Below are 19,916 nucleotides of genomic sequence, written 5' to 3' on the forward strand. Positions count from 1 at the left end.
AGATATAAACAGGTTATTTACTGACACTGAGGTATGCTTAGTGTGTGGTGTGTGTGTGTGTGTGTGTGTGTGTGTGTGTGTGTGTGTGTGTGTGTGTGTGTGTGTGTGTGTGTGTGTGTGTGTGTGTGTGTGTGTGTGTGTGTGGTGTGTGTGTGTGTGTGTGTAACGATACTGGGGCGTAGTGGGTGCGGAGTCAGGCGCAGGAGGCAAGTTCAGGATAGCGTTTATTACGCACAGGGAACAAATAGCGCTCGCCAAGAATACCGGGCGCACAATAACAAAATGCCCAACACAATACGTATTGCCACATAGTAACACAGTGGGAAAAATAGTTAAGCCCGCACAAAGAGCAGGCGGGCCTACCGGCTTAAATAACCCAACTAATCAACCTCAACAAGGAACAGGTGAAACTAAACAGACAAAACAAACAGAAAAGGGAAAAGGGATCGGTGGCAGCTAGTAGACCGGTGACGACGACCTCCGAGCGCCACCCAAACAGGGAGAGGAGCCACCTTCGGTAGGAGTCGTGACAGTGTGTGTGTGTGTGTGGTGTGTGTGTGTGTGTGCATGCGCATGCCAGTGTGTTCTGCTTCAGATGAGAGAAGAAAAAACGAATCCACAGTGTTGAAGTTGTAAGCGGACACCTGACACAGTGCTAGTTGAGTTGAGTTATGTTATGGTGACCTTAAATAAATTCTAGTTCTGGATCAGTTGTGGCTGGTGGCACTTGAAATCGGAGGAAGGGCTCATAGTAAAGGCTGCAATGGAATAAATGGAATGGTATCAAACACATCTAACACATGGATACCATGTGTTTGATACCGTTTCATTTATACCATTCCAGACATTATTATGAGACGTCCTCTCCTCACCAGCTTTCATTATTCTGGATATGCAGTGTTGGGGAAGCTACTCTGAAAAGATAGTTTACCAAGCTACCAATTAGGGATGGACGATATATCGGTAAGCATATTGGAATCGGCCGATATTAGGTAAAAATGGCCCGATGTCTAGTTTAACGCCGATGTGCAAAACCAATGTCAAAGCTGACGTGCATACCTATATAACGTAGGTAGATGACGTAATGACGCCACGAAAAATACAGTGCTACACAGAACAAAAGCAGAAAAATACTTAGAGCACACTTCCAACAACTAAACAAGTTCAAGTCCAGCAGTCATTTGAAAGAGTAAGAACATTTCAGCGAGACAACTCAAAGGCGAAATCCATTAATGCCAAGACAATGGAATTCATTGCCCTTGACAATCAACCGTTCTCTGTCGTGGATGATGGTGGCTTTCGCCGACTGGTCGAGCACCTCGAGCCCCGGTACACACTACCAAGTAGGCGCTATTTTTCAGATGTTGCCCTACTGGAGTTACATAGTATTGTTGAAACTCACATCCCTGAGCTACTTGCTATGGGCGTCACTGCTATTAGCTTCACGATTTACTGACATTTGGACCAGCGATGCCAGTCCGATGAGCATGCTGAGTCTGACAGCACAGTGGGTCTACGAGGAACTGTACTGTACTGTACTGTACTGAGGAAAGCCCTATTGCATGCTCAAGAATGTGCTGGTTCTCATACCGCTGCTGCCATTTGAATGGTATTTGAGAACATGTTTGAAACTTGGAAACATGAACACACTCCTAGCTCCATTCGAACAACTGACTGGAGAAATAAGCTAATCAACTGTGTCTGCAGCAGACGTGATACCCTCTGTCATGGCATTGAAACGCCTGCTCAACAAAACTGCCCACACAGACCGTGGGGTTAACACTTGCAAAAGTACTCTACAAGAGGCTGTGAACAAGCGATTCGGTGGCATTCTCTCTGAGCCTCTTTACTGTGTTGCCACCATTCTCAATGCTAGGTACAAGGGCCGCTACTTCGATGCAGACAAGAAACAGGGTTTACGTGAAATGTTACAGACACAGCTGGACAAGATAGAAACGGACACAGTGACAGTGCGCACCGAGGAAGAGAGGCCACGGACAGAGAGCTGAAACTTCACTGCTTGACATGTATGATGAAATCCTGGTTGAGACTGAAATGACTGAACAAGTGAACAACGAAACAGCACAGCAAGTAAGTGAAAGAAATAGATTTTGATTATGTTTTACTGGTAATAGGGACATACATAAATGTCAACAAAATAAGTTTTTGGTCAGTGTGTGTGTGTGTGTGTGTTAACTATTTAAATGTACTAGAATGCTTAAAAGGCTGCTAAAATGTTAAATATCGGTTATCGGTATAGTTTTTTGGGGGGCAAGGGAAATATCGGTATTGGCCAAAAATGTAATATCGGTGCATCCCTACTAGAGGTCGACCGATTAATCGGAATGGCCGATTAATTAGGGCCGATTTCAAGTTTTCATAACAATCGGAAATCGGTATTTTTGGACACCGATTTGGCCGATTTTCTTCTCTTTTTTAAATTAATTAATATTTTTTTACACCTTTATTTAACTAGGCAAGTCAGTTAAGAACACATTCTTATTTTCAATGACGGCCTAGGAACGGGGTTAACTGCCTTGTTCAGGGGCAGAACGACAGATTTTCACCTTGTCAGCTCGGGGATTCGTTTTTGCAACCTTCCGGTTACTAGTCCAACACTCTAACCACCTGCCTTACATTGCACCCCATGAGGAGCCTGCATGGCAGGCTGACTACCTGTTACACGAGGGCAGCAAGAAGCCAAGGTAAGTTGCTAGATAGCATTAAACTTATCTTATAAAAAACTATCACTCTTAACATAATCACTAGTTAACTACACATGGTTGATGATATTACTAGTTTATCTAGCGTGTCCTGCGTTGCATATAATCGATGCAGTGCCTGTTAATTTCTCTTCGAATCACAGCCTACTTCGCCAAAACGGGTGATGATTTAGCACTGTCGTTGCACCAAACCTAACCATAAACATCAATGCTGTCACGATCGTCTTGCTGAGAGAAAGTGGACCAAGGCGCAGCGTGTGCAAAATACATTCTCTTTTATTGTAGAGAAAGGGAAAAAACACGCAACAAACACTATAACAAACTGAAACAAAACAACAAACGAATCGTGAAGCTAATAACGTAAGTGCACACACAGGCTACAAACGTACAACATAGACAATTACCCACATTAACCTAGTGCCTATGGCTGCCTTAAATATGGCTCCCAATCAGAGACAATTAATGACATCTGTCTCTGATTGAGAACCATTCAGGCAACCATAGACACAGCTAGACACCTATATTAAACACAAACCCATCTACTCTATTTAACCCCCTAAACCATACAACCACCCTAGACACTACAAAAACACATACATTCCCCATGTCACACCCTGACCTAACTAAAATAATTTAAAAAAAACAAAGAATACTAAGGCCAGGGTGTGACAAATGCCTTTCTTTAAAATCAATACATAAGTATATATTTTTTTTGCGAACTGTGTGAAGTCCATTTATTCCTAACAAAGACCATAATTAATTTGCCAGAATTGTACATAATTATGACAGGTTGTACAATGTAACAGCAATATGCGGGATGCCACCCGTTAGATAAAATACGGAATGGTTCCGTATTTCACTGAAAGAATAAACATTTTGTTTTCGAAATTATAGTTTCCGGATTCGACCATATCAATGACCAAAGGCTCGTATTTCTGTGTGTTATTATGTTATAATTAAGTCTATGATTTGATATCTGATAGAGCAGTTTGACTGAGCGATGGTAGGCAGCAGCAGGCTCGTAAGCATTCATTCAAACAGCACGTTCGTGCGTTTGACAGCAGCTCTTCGCTGTGCTTCAAGTATTGAGCTGTTTATGACTTCAAGCCTATCAACTCCCGAGATTAGGCTGGTGTAACCGATGTGAAATGGCTAGCTAGTTAGCGGGGTGCGCGCTATTAGCGTTTCAATCGGTGATGTCACTTGCTCTGAGACTTGGAGTAGTTGTTTCCCTTGCTCTGCAAGGGCCGCGGCTTTTGTGGAGCGATGGGTAACGATTCTTCGAGGGTGGCTGTTGTCGATGTGTTCCTGGTTCGAGCCCAGGTAGGGGCGAGGAGAGGGACGGAAGCTATACTGTTACACTGGTGCCTATAAGAACATCCAATAGTCAAAGGTATATGAAATACAAATTGTATAATGGAGAGAAATAGTACTATAATTCCTATAATAACTACAACCTAAAACTTCTTACCTGGGAATATTGAAGACTCATGTTAAAAGGAACCACCAGCTTTCATATGTTCTCATGTTCTGAGCAAGGAACTTAAACGTTAGCTATTTTACATGGCACATATTGCACTTTTACTTTCTTCTCCAACACTTTGTTTTTGCATTATTTAAACCAAATTGAACATGTTTCATTATTTATTTGAGGCTAAATTGATTTGATTGATGTATTATATTAAGTTAAAATAAAAGTGTTCATTCAGTATTGTTGTATTTGTCATTATTACAAATAAATTACAAAAATTGTCCGATTAATTGGTATCGGCTTTTTTTTGGTCCTCCAATAATCGGTATCAACGGTGAAAAATCATAATCGGTCGACCTCTAATCCCTACTACCAATTACTTCACACTGAAAGAAGTTAAGCTACACTAAAGCTACCCCTACAAAGAATATAGTTTACTGAACTAAAGTTACTTTGAAAAAGTACTTCGTGAAAAGTTATCATATGTAAATCTGAAATGTCATAGACTGTAAAATGCAAGCACAGATCACTTTGGGGTCATATGATGTCAGAAGAACCTACCCCGGCCCTTGTCTCACAAACACCACTCTAGCTCAGCCTCCGTTAATCACACAGACTAATGGTTGGTATCAATGGATGTAGTAGAAATAGACAGATCCAATTGTACAACCCAGAAGTCTGTAGGTGTTTAAAATGGTGTTAGAAGTCCAAAACATGCCAGCGTCAAAGTAGGATTTCAACACAAAAACAATGTTTCAAGTGAGAATTAGGGCAGGTCTGATAAAGAAAAAGAAAGAAAATGATTGCCTACTTTACCCATTTTTTTCTTTTTGCAAAAAAATAGTTTGTAGTTCCACTAGTTAGCTATACCACTACATGGCTAAAAGTAATTCAAGTGCAATTCCATCACTTTTCAACCTCATTTTCATTAATCCAACACAATACCAGTGTCTACATACGTGAAAACGGTGCATTTTTACATTTTGTAGAAAAAAATATAAAGTTAAAAAGTTCTACTCGATGACATCAATGATTTTCAAATACTATGAGAATTGAGGTGACGCGTGGAGCAAGAAAATATCCTCCTACTTTCAACACGGCCAGAAACGTGTTGAAAGTTTTTCTTACTTTTAAGAAATGTGATGTCACAGAGAACAATTTTTTAGGAACTTTCTTCATATCTTTTTAACCACGGATCATAGAACCGTGCTGCTTTTACATATGTAGATACTGTTATGGTGCTGGAGATAGTGAATATGAGTTTGAGAAGTGGCGGAATCAACCTTTAACTACTGAAAACACTACCTAGATTTGAATTCAGTTCAACTACCACTAAACTACTGGAAAATGTAGTTAAATTACTAGTTGAATTACATGTTCACTACTCCCCAACACTGTGGATATGAAAACAATAACATATTTTTAACCTCAGTGACCCAAATATTTGGACATACATTGGAGCTCAGTATGCTTTGTGTGCTTAGTAAGTGTGTTCTGTGTGCGTGCGTCTTCGATCTCTAACCTTGGTCTGGAGGGTTGGGGTCCCAGGCGGCCCACAGCTGAACGATGAAGAAGGGGGACCAGCAGACTGTGTACACCAACACTATCACCAAAGTCATCCTCACCGTCTTAGACATGGCTTTGGAGATGGAGGGGGGCGTCAGGGCCCGGGGGGGTGGGGGAGGGTACTCCAGCGATGGGCGTGGAGAGGAGACACACCGGGGGGAGGATGGGAGCTCGAAGGATGTGTAGGACTCATGACAGTAGCATCCACCATTGTTAGGAGGCACTGAACCACCACCACAACCACCTGAGGTGACTGGGCCATGGGATCCATGTGAGCACGTGTCACATGATTGGGGAACTACAGCTGTACTAGAGCCCCTTTGGTCACTGAGGCCGGGGTTGGAGGGGAGGGTTATGTTATCTGGGGTATTGAAGGGGCTTTGCTGTGTTGCTGCTGTGTGGTTGTTGTGACAGCTGCTGTATTGTGGAGAGGGGGACAGGTAGGGATAGCACTCTGAGGGTACAACAGCTGTAGTAGACTGGGGGGAGAGCGGTAAGAGAGGGTTACAGAGAGTGCTGGAGGGGTTGTTGTTCATAGTCTTTAGAAGCTGTTCCCCTCCTGCTCCTCTCCCCCCTCTGCATGCCCCTCTCCCCTGCTCCCTGGTCGCTCTGTCGCTGTCCTTTTTGACTCTGTGGAAGTGGAAGATGACATCGTTGTTCTTCTTGAGCTCTGCTGACACCATCCTCTCTGACTTCAGATAGATGTTGTTGTGAATCTCTCTGAAGATCCGGATCTGGAATTAGAAAGAAATAGATGAATGAGTGAATGAATGAATGTGTCTTAATGAGTCTGAATATGTCTGAAGTATGTAGCTAGATACTAAAAGAGTAAAATACATACAACTAATAGAAACGTACAGCTAACTTCCAAAATAGAGGAAACACTTGAGTAAATGAGGGATACAAAGTATATTGAAAGCAGATGCTTCCACACAGATTCCTTAGTTAATTAAGCAGTTAACATCCCATCATGCTTAGGGTCATGTATAAAAATGCCCAGTCGTCCATTATTTTGGCTACCATGGCTAGAAGAAGAGATCTCAGTGACTTTGAAAGAGGGGTCTCAAAGGAGCATAGAGTGTTTAAAGGGTTTGTGTGTGTGTCACCAGATCTCAACCCAGTTGAACACTTATGGGAGATTCTGGAGCGGTGCCTGAGACAGCGTTTTTCACCACCGTCAACAAAACACCAAATGATGGGATTAATCTCAGAATGGTGTTGCATCCCTCCAATAGAGTTCCAGACACTTGTAGAATCTATGCCAAGGTGCATTGAAGCTGATCTGGCGGGTCATGGTGGCCCAACGCCCTAAAGATACTTTATGTTGGTGTTTCCTTTATTTTGGCAGTTACCTGTAGATACTAATAGATCAAATGTACTTAGACAGTAAAAGAGTGCACATAGAGAAGTATTTTGGAACCGATTCCTAAACCTAATCATCCCAACACAGACACCAAACATAGACCTTTCTAACTCAATTAAATGTCCTAGATTCTGTTTCCTGAAAAAGCACAAGACCCCAGCAGGTCATGAGAAACTGGGTCTTAGAACAATGTCTTGCCAAACCATGTTAGCAAGGAGGTCACATGATCAGATCTGGGTTCAAACACAACTTTAAATAATAAAAAATACTTAAGCTGTTTTGACTGAGCTTGCCTGGCATAATGGAACCAATAGAATATTGCCAAAACACCAAACTCGCCCATCGGGGGAACTCCAGGCAGAATAAATTACACACTCAAAGTATTCGAAAGATTTTAAATAGTATTTGAACCCAGCTCTACACTTGTAATGAAACACAAATTAATTCAATGTCCCTAATCTTTGGCTGGGATCTGGTTCATTTGACTGTTATTCTGGTTCCTCGCTGGGTCCCTCACAGTGGGTAGTGTTCTGACAGGCCAGCCACACAGCAGTAGGTCTACAGTGGGCTGTGTTAATTAGGCCAGGGGAAACAGCAAATAGCCGGACCCTGGAAATATATTTCCTTAAATAGAGCAGCTTGCTCTCTCTCTGAGTCTGACTGGACCAGAGGGAGGTAGCCCAGAATGTCTCTATCCCCCACGGGATGCTACACAACACCAGCCATTACAGCCACCCCATCTATCCCACCAGCTGTCCGGCCTGTCCTTGATCTGATAGAACTGACTCCCTGCAGCTTATTCAACAGAGCCTACCAAAAACCGCTCCATCAAAACACAGCAAATTTTATTCATGCAAAATCAATTTTTTAATTCTGTGTTTTGTATGTTCTCGGGGGTGGCAGGTAGCCTATAGCTTAGAGATATGGTGTGCATCCCAAATTTCACCCTATTCCCTATATAGCGCACTACTTTTGACCAGAGCCTTAAGGATAATGAAATAGGAAGTGAACTGGTAAACGGAGGGCAGCTGGTCTCTGATCCCAGGCACCCTCCTAGGGCATTGCACCGCGGTTAACGCTGTGCCTGTCAATGTGGAAAAAGGATACATTTCTATTATATTTTTGTTCTGTGGTCACACTGTGTTGTGTACTTGTTGTCGTACCTGGCAGACAGTGATCATTAAGCCTGGCAGTGTGTGTGCGTCTGTTTCAGTAGTAGACAGTACCTGGCAGACCGTGATGATTAGTGCTGGCAGTAAGAACACTGCTAGGGTCATCCAGGTGATGTAGGCCTTGAGTCCCCACGGCTCAGCGAAGTTAGCCCAGCACTCAAACTCTCCTGGAGACACCTCCGACCGCGAGAAGATGAACAACTGGGGAGAGGGGAATGTTGGAGGGGGGAGAGGGTGGGGAATGGAGGGAGGGAGGGGAGGAAGGAAGAGTGAGGGGTGAGGGAGTCAAAACCAAACTAAACATCAATTTCCTTCACAACTAACAGAACAGGAGACCACACAGTCTAGGAAACTTCCACTGATCTCATGATATGCCTAAAAATGGAACATCTTAAATTTGACTGCAGGCCCTGGGGTCAGGGCAGGAGTGTCCCATTGAGACTTAATTTCCTGAGCCAGCATGTCATCTAGCTGTCCCTGGTACACACCCGAGGTAGCCTATACTGATCAGCAGGGCCAGTGTCCCTACCTCTATATTGTTCTGAGTGCAGCTCTGCCTCGAGGGCAGAACATATGTAAATGGTTGTGTGAAAGCTCAAGTAAACGGTAAGTGGGCAGAGACTGTCATGTTAGGGTTGTGTTTGAGGCTAGGATTAGGTTTTGAGCCCGGATGTGGACATGAAGCTAGGGTTAGGGTCAGTGGAGGCTCTTCAGTGGAGGAAGGGGAGGCCCATCCTACTCAGTACATTTCTGAAAAATAAAAATGTTGAAACGTTTGTGATAAATCTATAGTAAATATATATCACGTCACCAGATAACTGATTAAAACACACTGTTTTGCAATGAAGGTCTACAGTAGCCTCAACAGCACTCTCTATGGTGGCACCATGGTGTAGCTGGAGGACAGCTATTTTCTGTACTCCTCTGGGTACACTGACTTCAATACAAAACCTAGGAGGCCCGTGGTTCTCACCCCCTTCCATAGACTTACACAGTAATTATGACAACTTTTCTTGCAGTATGAAATAACATCTTGTTCATCCAGTCAAAGGCTCAAAGAATACATCTAGTACTGAAGGCATAAGCTACAGCTAGCTAGCACTGCAGTCCATAAAATGTGGTGAGTAGTAGACTCAAAGAGAGAGAAAAACAATAGTTGATCAGTTTTGAACGAGAGAGAGGGAGGGAGGGAGAGAGCTAAGCAGTGTCGGTCCTGGTCTGTACCTGGATGGGAGAACAGATGCTGCTGGAAGCGGTGTTGGAGGGCCAGTAGTAGGAGGCACTCTCCTCCGATCTAAAAGAATATCCCAATGCCCCAGGGCAGTGATTGGGGACATTGCCCTGTGTAGGGTGCCGTCTTTCAGGTGGGACGTTGAACGGGTGCCCTGACACTAAAGATCCTTATCATAAGAGTAGGGGTGTTAACCGCAGTGTCCTGGCAAATTCCCAATCTGGCCCTCATACCATCATGGCCACCTAATCATCCCCGTCTTCCAATTGGCTCATTCATCCCCCCCTCTTTTCCCCTGTAACTATTTCCCAGGTCACTAATGTCAATGAGAATGTGTTTTGGTAATAGAAATATAGAAATAAAACCTGACTCGAACAGAGAGGAATGCTATTTACTTTAGATAGCTGGCTAAGGATTTCCAAGACTGCAACTCTTCCAAGTCAAGGTAAGCTTTCGGTTTTATGAATGGATTGCTTCCGGGGCCCACCCCCCATTGTAACTGCTAAACTGCTTGAAGTGATTGTACACATGGATTGGATTGTGGGTTTCCTAGCGCGTTATTTTAAGTTTTTTGACTATAATGTTAATATGGTAACAACGATGTAGGCTTTGTAGCAGCTAGTGGTTATATTATGAAGGTTTGGCTTGGAGAAGATTTTTCGCCTGGTCACTGATCAGGGGTGTGTTCATTACAGTGGTTCTGCTGCAAAACATTTCTTCAACGAAAGAAAACGAAACGGGGAGGGACCTACCTAAATTTGTCCAATAGAAAGGAGTGTTTTGCAACTGTTTGGACTAATGATTACACCCATGATCAGCTAGATGCAGGCAAGAGTGTGCAAGGGGGTATTTATTGTGTCACTTTCTGTCATCTTGATTTCTCCAATTTGTCTCTCGACCTGTGCACCTACGTTATAAATGTTCATTTGTAGGCTAGGTTGTAATGTCATAATGAGTATAGGGTAAATTTGAGTATGATGTAGTCGCCTAAACCCATCAATGTTACATTGAACTGGGTGAATGGAATAGGAATGACAGTCATCCTATATGCTGTAATAGAAATAAAGCCTCGCTAATCAAAAATAAAAATCGTGGTTAGGGTTGAGCTGGGATGTGGACATGAAGCTAGGTTTAGGGTTAGGATTGAGCTGAGATGTGGGTTTAGGGTTAGGGTTTAGTTGAGATGTGGACATAAAACTAAGGTTAGGCTAACTGTCCCCTACAGTGCCAACCTGTGGTAGGGAGAGCAGCAGGGCCAGGCAGTCATGATGGAGTTAGGGTTAGAGGTTAAGGCTTAGGTTCAAGCTTAGGCTCGGTGTTCCTACCTGCCTGTGGTACGGAGAGCAGCAGGGCCAGGGGGTCAGAGGTCAGTGATAGTGCTCCTACCTGTGGTATAGAGAGAAGTAAGGCCAGGCCCCAGGCCATCATAATAGGGGTGTTCCAGCGGGACACGGACCCACCACGATAGGCCTGCAGTGGGCAGCAGATGGCATAGTGCCGGTCCACTGTCATGGCTACGATCATATAGGAGGACGCGAACATCCCTACGATCTGCAGGTARTTTACTGAGCGACACAGAAAATCCGGCCCCTGGAACCTTTCTGTGATGTCCCACACCAGCTGGGGGAAAACCTGAGGGGCCGACAGGAAATAAGAGAAAATTTAGCTTGGCTACGTTAGATACTAGCATACTACTTAGAATCCATGAATCATTGCATGCTAGTGTGGACATTGAAACAGAGTAGACTGACTGCCATAGCAATGGAATAATAATATTTATTTAAATGCTCACGCCATTTCCACTGCATTTTGAGAACTGCACCCACCATACAATATTAGGCGAATGTGTGTTAGTCATTTAGGACGGCCATATACAGATGTAGGATCTTAATTTGAGCCAGTTTGCTACAGCAGGAAAATAATCCAGCAGCAACAGAAAACGTGAATTATAATGTGGATTATAATGGACATTTTGGTAGGGGTTGCTACATTTTTCATTATGTCAAATCAAGTCTAAAATTTCAATGTGAAAATTACTAACTTCAGAAGCCTTTTTAAAACTCAAATACACTAGAAGTTTGCAGGAAAATTTGCAGCAACATAATAAATTAAGATTATATATCTGTAACAATGATTTCGAGTTGTATGAATAGTTGACTAATTCATATTGTTAAACAGACTAGAAGGGACAGAATCATGGTCATGTTAGCTTCACCACACTCTCCATGTCATTGTGATTTAGGTCACTCATAGGTTACTGATGTTGATTACTGTATACATGTGGTGCCTAGCAATCAAAACAGGGCTGGGGTTAATCCCAAGAGAACTGGATTCGACTCTAATCTCTGAGGTGTCAGTCTCACCTGGAACAGCGCCACCACCAGGTCAGCCAGACACAGGTTGACCATGAACAGATGCATGGGAGCGTTGTGTTTCCTCCTGCGGAGCAGCACCCACAGTACGAAGCCATTCCCTAGGGTAGTGAGGGCCAGCACCAAGCCCAGGACCCCTATCTCTGCCCGGGCCAGACCCAGATCCCTCACCCTGGGCTGGGGTAAAGCATGGGGCGTGGTGGCTGAGGCGTTCTCGGGGATAATCCAGTAATAGGACCCTGCCCCTTCATGAGAACTGTTAAGGGATGTGAAGTCGGAGAAGAGGGAGGAAGTGAGGTTGGTTCTTCCTGTTGTCACGGATGCCAGAGAGGAGTGGCCTAATCCATTCCAACCCATTTCCCCGGAGATGGTTTCCATGCCTGCGTAAAACAAAACAACAGAAACCTCATAAAACAAATAATTATAAAATCTCCCCCTGTGTTTGTTTTGGAGGGAGAGAGGGCAAAGAGGGCACAGGGCCTGCGGAAATGACCTATAGTCCTATAGTCCAGCCTTGTTCTATACCGGAGCATGCAAGTCACAAGCTTCCTCTGTTTGATGCAATAAACATTGCGGCTAAGATTTGATAATAAACTGATGGTTTGTTAGGTTTGGTTAATCCAATTTTTATTAAATGATCTTCAATTGCCTTCTAATTTGTTGGACAGACGAGTAGTCTTACTATCCCCCTTCCCTCCCTTCTTACGTCTTAGCACTCTTTGTCCAGACTTCTTGCCAATACTTCTACCATCTTTCTTTGACTTCTTCCAGGGTCTCTCTCTAGACAAACTGTAAGAACACTTTGTTTCATTGATTGGGATCTTCTTCCTGATATGTTTTGTCATGAGGATATAAATAGCTTTTACAGGCCTCATTATGAAACAAACGTGATAATAACAATCGTCCACGATGTAATCAGGGAGGGGACTGTTGATTTATCTTCATTCGTTCGTACGTTAGTCACGCCATATCTCAGACAGCACTGGGACGATTTTGACTAAAGTTAGGTGAACGATGCGTCTTGCCATAAAGATCCGCCGTTTACTAAATTAAACGGATTGGCCCAAGGCGGGAGCTATACTAATTAACTGACATTTGTTAGTCACATGCGATATCTCAATTGGTCCAAGGGGGGGTGCTGCATTATTTGTGCAGAGACTGTTGTCTTGCTTACATTCTAGAGTGCTTTTCCTTACAGAAATAATCTCAAAGTGCTTAAAAAAGAAAAACAAATGGCAAATGCAACAACGTGATGGTCTTATCATTAGATTGAATGTTTTCAGATTGAGATTATACTGATTGTTCAAATTTATAAGAGATGCTTCAATGTCAACTCTTTGTGTCTGAATGCAGTGCTCTGAATAGGGAATAGGGTGCCATTTGAGATGCAACCATTGTTTATTTCCTCAGTATGTATGTAGTTTAGTAAAGCTGTGCTTTTATGTAACAGTTCTACAACCTGTCTGTTGGTCTGTCTATCTAATTCTCCTTCTTTCTGACGTAAGTCCCGCTTTCAATTTGTTTTCTTTCTCATACTTTCCCTGGCTTGATTTGACAGCTTCTCCCTCTATCCCACTCTCCCTGTATCCCTCTCTTTCTCTATCCCTCTCTCCCTCTCTCCCACCACATTTTAGTCCTTCACCTTTGCTCTTATCTCTCTCTCATCCCTTGTTTATACCATTCTTTCTCTCCCCTCCAATTACACTCTCTCTTGATCCCATTAAAATCCCGTTTATTTTCTCCCTATTATAAATAAATAGCACAAAAGTAAATAATAACATAATTGATATGAATGAAACTGATAATCAGAGAAATGAAGTCGTGGGATAGGGAAAAGCTTTGACCAAATAAATAGACAGAGGGGGAGAGGAGGAGGAGGAGAGGGAGAGAATAGGGTGAGGGGGTGGTGGGAGAGCGAGAGAGTGGTGAGAGGAAGGAGAGCGAGAGCGAAGGGGAAGCTGAGGGAACAGAAGAGTTGAAGAGAGATGAAAGATAAGACAGGAGGAGGAGGAGAGGGTGAACAAAAGGAGAAGAAGAAGAATGGACAGGAAATGAGGTCATAATGATACTATAATTACCATGGTGACAGCAGGTATGACCTGACGTTATCAGGGGGACGTTAATTGGATGGAATATTTGTAATATACTTGTTACAGTATTTATTTGACCTTTATTTAAAGGTGCAAGTAGTACAATTCTTCATTCAAATAGCAGGCGACTAACTTAAGAACAAAGTCTTATTTACCCTGATGGCATTCCTAGGTACAGTACTCACTTTGAGAGTTAGAGGTCAGGTTGTTCTGGAAATATATATTTGGAAACTGAATGAATGTAGCTCTGCTCGAATTATATATTTTAATTTAGTGTGACTAACAAGAAATTACAAGGTTTGCACTCAGTCGTACCACAGCCACTTAATGTGCAATTTGCTGCCAGTAATAACTTTCACACAGCCTGGTATGTGTGATAATACAGCATGACTTATTCTTCTAAAGTGTTAGCAACTGTGCTGCTCTCTGCCAGAGGAATGTATCTATAGAGAAGACCTGGGTTCAATTACTATTAGAAATATATATTTTTTAATCTTTCAAATACGTTTGCTCTGTAGTATCTAGAGTGACAGATGGTGGGGGTTACAGTTTTGGGACTATTCTATTGATCAATTAAACCAGGCAAGTTCAAACAAGCACATAGAAAGTATTTTAAATGATTTCAAGTAGTATTTGAACCCAGTTCCGCTGTACAGGCTTTACAACCCAACACAGCTGCATCGCTCTAACCCCGGCCCATTGTCTGGGTCACTCAGCAGGCAGGTAGAGAGTGATTGAGAGACAAGAAGCAGAGCAGAACCAGAGTTTTTCCCTCTCTCTCTGAAGTGTGTGTGTGTGTGTGTTTGTGTGTGCAGAGCCAGCGCTGCACTCTATGAATCCCCACGGGGTCACCAACCAAATGTCAGGAATCCCAAATATTGCCAATGATGGCGATGAGTTCAATCATACTGTAAAAGAAAGCTGATCATTTGTGCCAGATTAATGCACTTGTTGAATGTCTGCTAGCTTACCTAACCATATCCTCGAGAGTATAGTTTATTTTTACTGTATTTCATAACTTCAATTGTGGGATATTGTCACTTTACGTTCATTAGTACAATTTGTAACATTATTTTGTTGTTATTTTGTTATTAGATTTTGTTCAGTTCTGAGCGACTGGTTTGAAGAGCCTTTGAAGGCAAATACAAATGCACTCGCACAGAAAACTTGTTCACTTGACTGACTATGTTACTACTGCTGACTGAAACATGCTCAGTAAAGTTCGCCAAACTTTATATCTTTGTCTGTCATAACTACCACACAAAGTATTTTGAGACACGGTCACAGCAGTGGGATTTGGACCTCGGAACTGTTTTTAATTAGATAAATAGATAGGTACTTTATTCATCGCTGAGGGGAATCTTTTCAAAATTATGTGTTCAAGGTTGTAGTCAGAGGCCTCTTCTTTCTCTCTCTCTTCTGTCTTCTTTCTTTTTTTAATCAGGGAATCTCTTGGCCTGCCTTTGAACCCCATTGGTCCCGTTGTATCTTTAATCTAAAACCTAAGAGGCTTCTTTATACTTATGTTGCCCACTGGGTCTACCCTTCCCTACCTCCTCAACCCTCCCTCCCTCCCCCTGTAATTATAGGTGGCCTTGTGAGCACCCAGAATATTGTATAAAATGTTGCAAGTTCGCTAGCACAAGCTTTATGCCAGACCAAAAGTAACTTTTCGAAGAGGCTCAGCCCGGCGGAGCGAAACTATGATGTGGGGGACCGGGAGCTGTTGGCTGTTGTCAGGGCTCTGAAGGCGTGGAGACATTGGCTTGAGGGGGCTAAACACCCTTTCRTCATTTGGACTGACCACCGCAATCTGGAGTACATTCGGGCAGCTAGGAGACTGAATCCTCGCCAGGCGAGGTGGGCCATGTTTTTCACCCGCTTTGTTTTCACTCTATCCTACAGACCAGGTTCCCAGAACGTTAAGGCAGACGCACTGTCCCGGATGTATGACACGGAGGAGCGGTCCGCGGATCCCACTCCTATAATTCCAGCTTCTTGCCTGGTGGCACCGGTGGTATGGGAGGTGGATGCGGACATCGACCGGGCGTCACGTGCAGATCCCACTCCCCCACAGTGTCCAGTTGGGCGTCTGTACGTTCCGTTTGATGTGGGGTTCGCGGTTTGTGGGGCCATTTAAAGTTTGACCTGATCTCGTTTGATCTGTTGGACCCACACGTCACCCTCCTCTGGTCATCCTGGCATCGGTCAGACAGTGCGCTGTCTTGCTGGGAAGTACTGGTGGCCCACTTTAGCTAAGGACGCGAGGGTTTATGTTTCCTCCTGTTCGGTGTGCGCACAGTGCAAGGCACCTAGACACCTGCCCAGAGGGAAATTACAGCCTCTTCCCGTTCCACAACGACCGTGGTCACACCTATCGGTGGATTTCGTGACGGATCTTCCCCCGTCACGGGGTAATACCACGATCCTGGTCGTTGTGGATCGGTTTTCTAAGTCCTGCCGCCTCCTTCCTTTGCCCGGTCTCCCTACGGCTCTACAGACTGTGGAGGCCCTGTTCACCCACGTATTCCGGCACTACGGGGTGCCTGAGGATATAGTTTCTGATCGGGGTCCCCAATTCACGTCTAAAGTCTGGAGGGCGTTTATGGAACGCCTGGGGGTCTCGGTCAGCCTCACCTCAGGTTTTCACCCCGAGAGTAACGGGCAGGTGGAGAGAGTAAACCAGGATGTGGGTAGGTTTCTGCGGTCCTATTGCCAGGACCGGCCGGGGGAGTGGTCGGTTTTCTTCCCCTGGGCGGAGATGGCCCAAAACTCCCTTCGCCACTCTTCCACTAACCTATCCCCTTTCCAGTGTGTGCTAGGTTATCAGCCGGTCCTGGCACCTTGGCATCAGAGCCAGATCGAGGCTCCTGCGGTGGATGAATGGTTTCGGCACTCAGAGGCGACATGGGACGCTGCTCATGTGCGTCTACGGGCCATCATGCGGCAGAAGGCGAGTGCCGACCGCCACCGCAGTGGCGGGTCTGGCTCTCGACCCGAAACCTGCCCCTTCGCCTGCTCTGCCGGAAGCTGGGTCCGCGGTTTGTTGGGCCATTTAAAGTCCTGAGGAGATTGAACGAGGTTTGTTATAGGTTACAACTCCCCCCTGATTACCATATTAACCCCTCGTTCCATGTGTCTCTCCTCAGGCCGGTGGTGGCTGGTCCGCTCCAGCAGTCTGAGGTGCGGGAGGTTCCTCCGCCCCCTCTGGACATCGAGGGGGCCCCGGCGTATACTGTGCGAGCCATCATGTACTCAAGACGTCGGGCGAGAGGCCTTCAGTACCTCGTGGAGTGGGAGGGGTACGGTCCCGAGGAGAGATGCTGGGTGCCGGTGGAGGACATCCTGGATCCATCATTACTGCAGGAATTTCACCGCCTCCAACCGGATCGCCCTGCGCCTCGTCCTCCGGGTCGTCCCCGAGGCCGGTGTCGGCGCGCTGCTGGAGCCGCGCGTCAAGGGGGGGTACTGTCACGACTTCGGCCGAAGTTGTTCCCTCTCCTGGTTCGGGCGGCGTTCGTCGGTCGACGTCACCGGCTTTCTAGTCACCACCGATCCATGTTTCATTTTCGTTTTGTTTTGTCTTTATCATACACACCTGGTTTCCATTCCATTAATTATGTTCCTTATTTAACCCTCTGACTTCCCTCTCTGTTTTGTGCGTTATTGTTTGTCATGTGGGTTCGTGTTGTTATAGTGCTCTGGATTATTGTGTTTTTCCTTGTTGGAACTTTACTTATGTTTGAGTCAATTTTGGACTATTACTCATATCTGTGTCCTGCGCCTGACTCTGCATTTTTCCATTCACCAACACCCTCACACTTAAACGTTAGCTTTTTTTACATTGCACATATTGCACTTTTACTTTCTTCTACAACATTTTGTTTTTGCATTATTTAAACCAGATTGAACATGTTTCATTATTTATTTGAGGCTAAATTGATTTGAGTGATGTATTATATTAAGTTAAAATAAAAGTGTTCATTCAGTATTGTTGTAATTGTCATTATTACAAATAAATAAATAAATACATTTTAAAAAATCGTCTGATTAATCTTTATCGGCTTTTTTTGGTCCTCCAATAATCGGTATCGGCGTTGAAAAATCATAATCGGTCAACCTCTAATGATGACGTTATTATAAATTAAATTAAGCTGTTTCACGAAAATGTGCATATGAAAACAATAACTGCCATGCAGATCTGTAGAAATGGTAAGACAAATTGCCATTCCACATGAGAAAGGTTGCCGACTCCTCGTGTAGCCTATTACCGGCAACTTCAGGAGAATAATGGCAGAATCTGCGAAAGCCAGCAGGAGCGGGAGGAGAGTAGTTGGGTTAGATTACGTTTTTTTTCTTCTGGTTATCTCTGGTGCCTTCTTTGAGGCATTTGTCTTATTTCATCAAACCGTATGCTCAATGCATATAGTTGATTTTATTAAAACACATAGGGTGTGTCTATATATGGAAAAATACACGTAAACAAATTTCAACCAATCGATTAGTCGAAAGAAAAGAAGACGTTTAATTTTTTTAGTCGGGGACAGCCCTAATATAGTTACACATTTGGCAGGAGGTTAGGAAGTGCAGCTCAGTTTCCACCTAATTTTGTGGACAGTGGGCACATATCCTGTTTTTTCATGAGAGCTAGGTCTGGCTATGGCAACCTCTCTCAATTGCAAGGCTATGCTCAGTGAGTCTATACATAGTCAAGGATTTTCTTAATTTTAGGTCAATCAAAGTGGTCAAGTATTCTGCCCTGTGTACTTTCTGTTTAGGGCCAGATATTGTTGAGGTAATTCCACTAGAGGGAATAGTAGCCATTTTTACGGGCTCCGGACCAATTGTGCTATTTTGTGTGTTTTTTGCACTGATCTTAACTTTTTTTGTACATCATATTTACGCCATCATTTCCTATGACCGCAAAGAGCTTCTGAACATCAGAACAGTAATCACTCAACTCAATTTGGATGAGGATTTCTACTTCAATGAGTGGGGTGGCAGGTAGCCTAGTGGTTAGAGCGTTGGACCAGTAACCAAGAGGTTGCTAGAGCCAATCCCTGAGCTGACAACCTAAAAATCTGTTGTTCTGACCCTGAACAAGGCAGTTAACCCACTGTTCCTAGGCCGTCATTGTAAATAAGAATTTGTTCTTAACTGACTTGCCTAGTTAAATTAAGGTTAAATGTAAAAAAAATAACTGTTATATACTATGTTTCTCTGAGTCGTGGCTGAACAAGAACATAGCACATTTGGGGGGGTTCTCTTTATTAACAACAGCTGGTGCGGTCTATAATATTAAGGAAGTCTCGAGGTTCTGCTCATCTGAATTAGAATACCTCATATCTATATTTCATCTATACTCACCCAGAGGTTGTACTTCTAGTGGCCAGTGAATTTAATGCAGGAAAAAATCTGTACCAGCATGTCACCTGTGCAACTACAGCCAGAAAAAACTATCACCTTTACTCCACACACAGAGACGCCTACAAAGCTCTCCCTCGCACTCCATTTGGCAAATCTGACCATAACTCCGTCCTGATTGCTGCTTACAAGCAAACACTCAAACAGGAAGTACCAGTGATGAGCTCAATATGGAAGTGGTCTGATGAAGTGGATACTAAGTTACAGTATTGTTTCACTAGCACAGACTGGAATATGTTCCGGGATTCATCCGAAGGCATTGAGGAGTTTACCACATCAGTCACCGGCTTCATTAATAAGTGCATCAACAACGTCGTCCCCACACTGACTGTACGTACATATCCCAACCAGAAGCCATGAATTACAGGCAACATCCACACTGAGCTAAAGGCTAGAGCTGCTGCCTTCAAGGAGTGGGACACTAATCTGAACGCTTATAAGAAATCACGCTATGCCCTCAGACAAATCATCAAACAGGCAAAGCGTCAATACAGAACTAAGATT

General features: G+C 43.9%; 1 protein-coding gene across 1 annotated transcript in view; it reads right to left on the reverse strand.

Annotated features, from left to right (window-relative positions):
* Nucleotides 1–19,916, reverse strand: part of LOC111976241 (vasopressin V2 receptor) — a 53,278-nt gene that overhangs the window by 15,185 nt on the left and 18,177 nt on the right. Inside the window, exons 3-6 of the mRNA XM_024005006.2 lie at nucleotides 11,890–12,278; nucleotides 10,913–11,158; nucleotides 8,350–8,496; nucleotides 5,717–6,494 (exon numbers count right to left, since the gene is read on the reverse strand). Coding sequence (XP_023860774.1) covers nucleotides 5,717–6,494; nucleotides 8,350–8,496; nucleotides 10,913–11,158; nucleotides 11,890–12,276 — 1,558 coding nt within the window. The 5' untranslated portion in view covers nucleotides 12,277–12,278. The remainder of the gene's footprint in view (nucleotides 1–5,716; nucleotides 6,495–8,349; nucleotides 8,497–10,912; nucleotides 11,159–11,889; nucleotides 12,279–19,916) is intronic.

This window comes from Salvelinus sp. IW2-2015, linkage group LG17, assembly GCF_002910315.2.
Source record: "Salvelinus sp. IW2-2015 linkage group LG17, ASM291031v2, whole genome shotgun sequence".
Classification (NCBI taxonomy): domain Eukaryota; kingdom Metazoa; phylum Chordata; class Actinopteri; order Salmoniformes; family Salmonidae; genus Salvelinus; species Salvelinus sp. IW2-2015.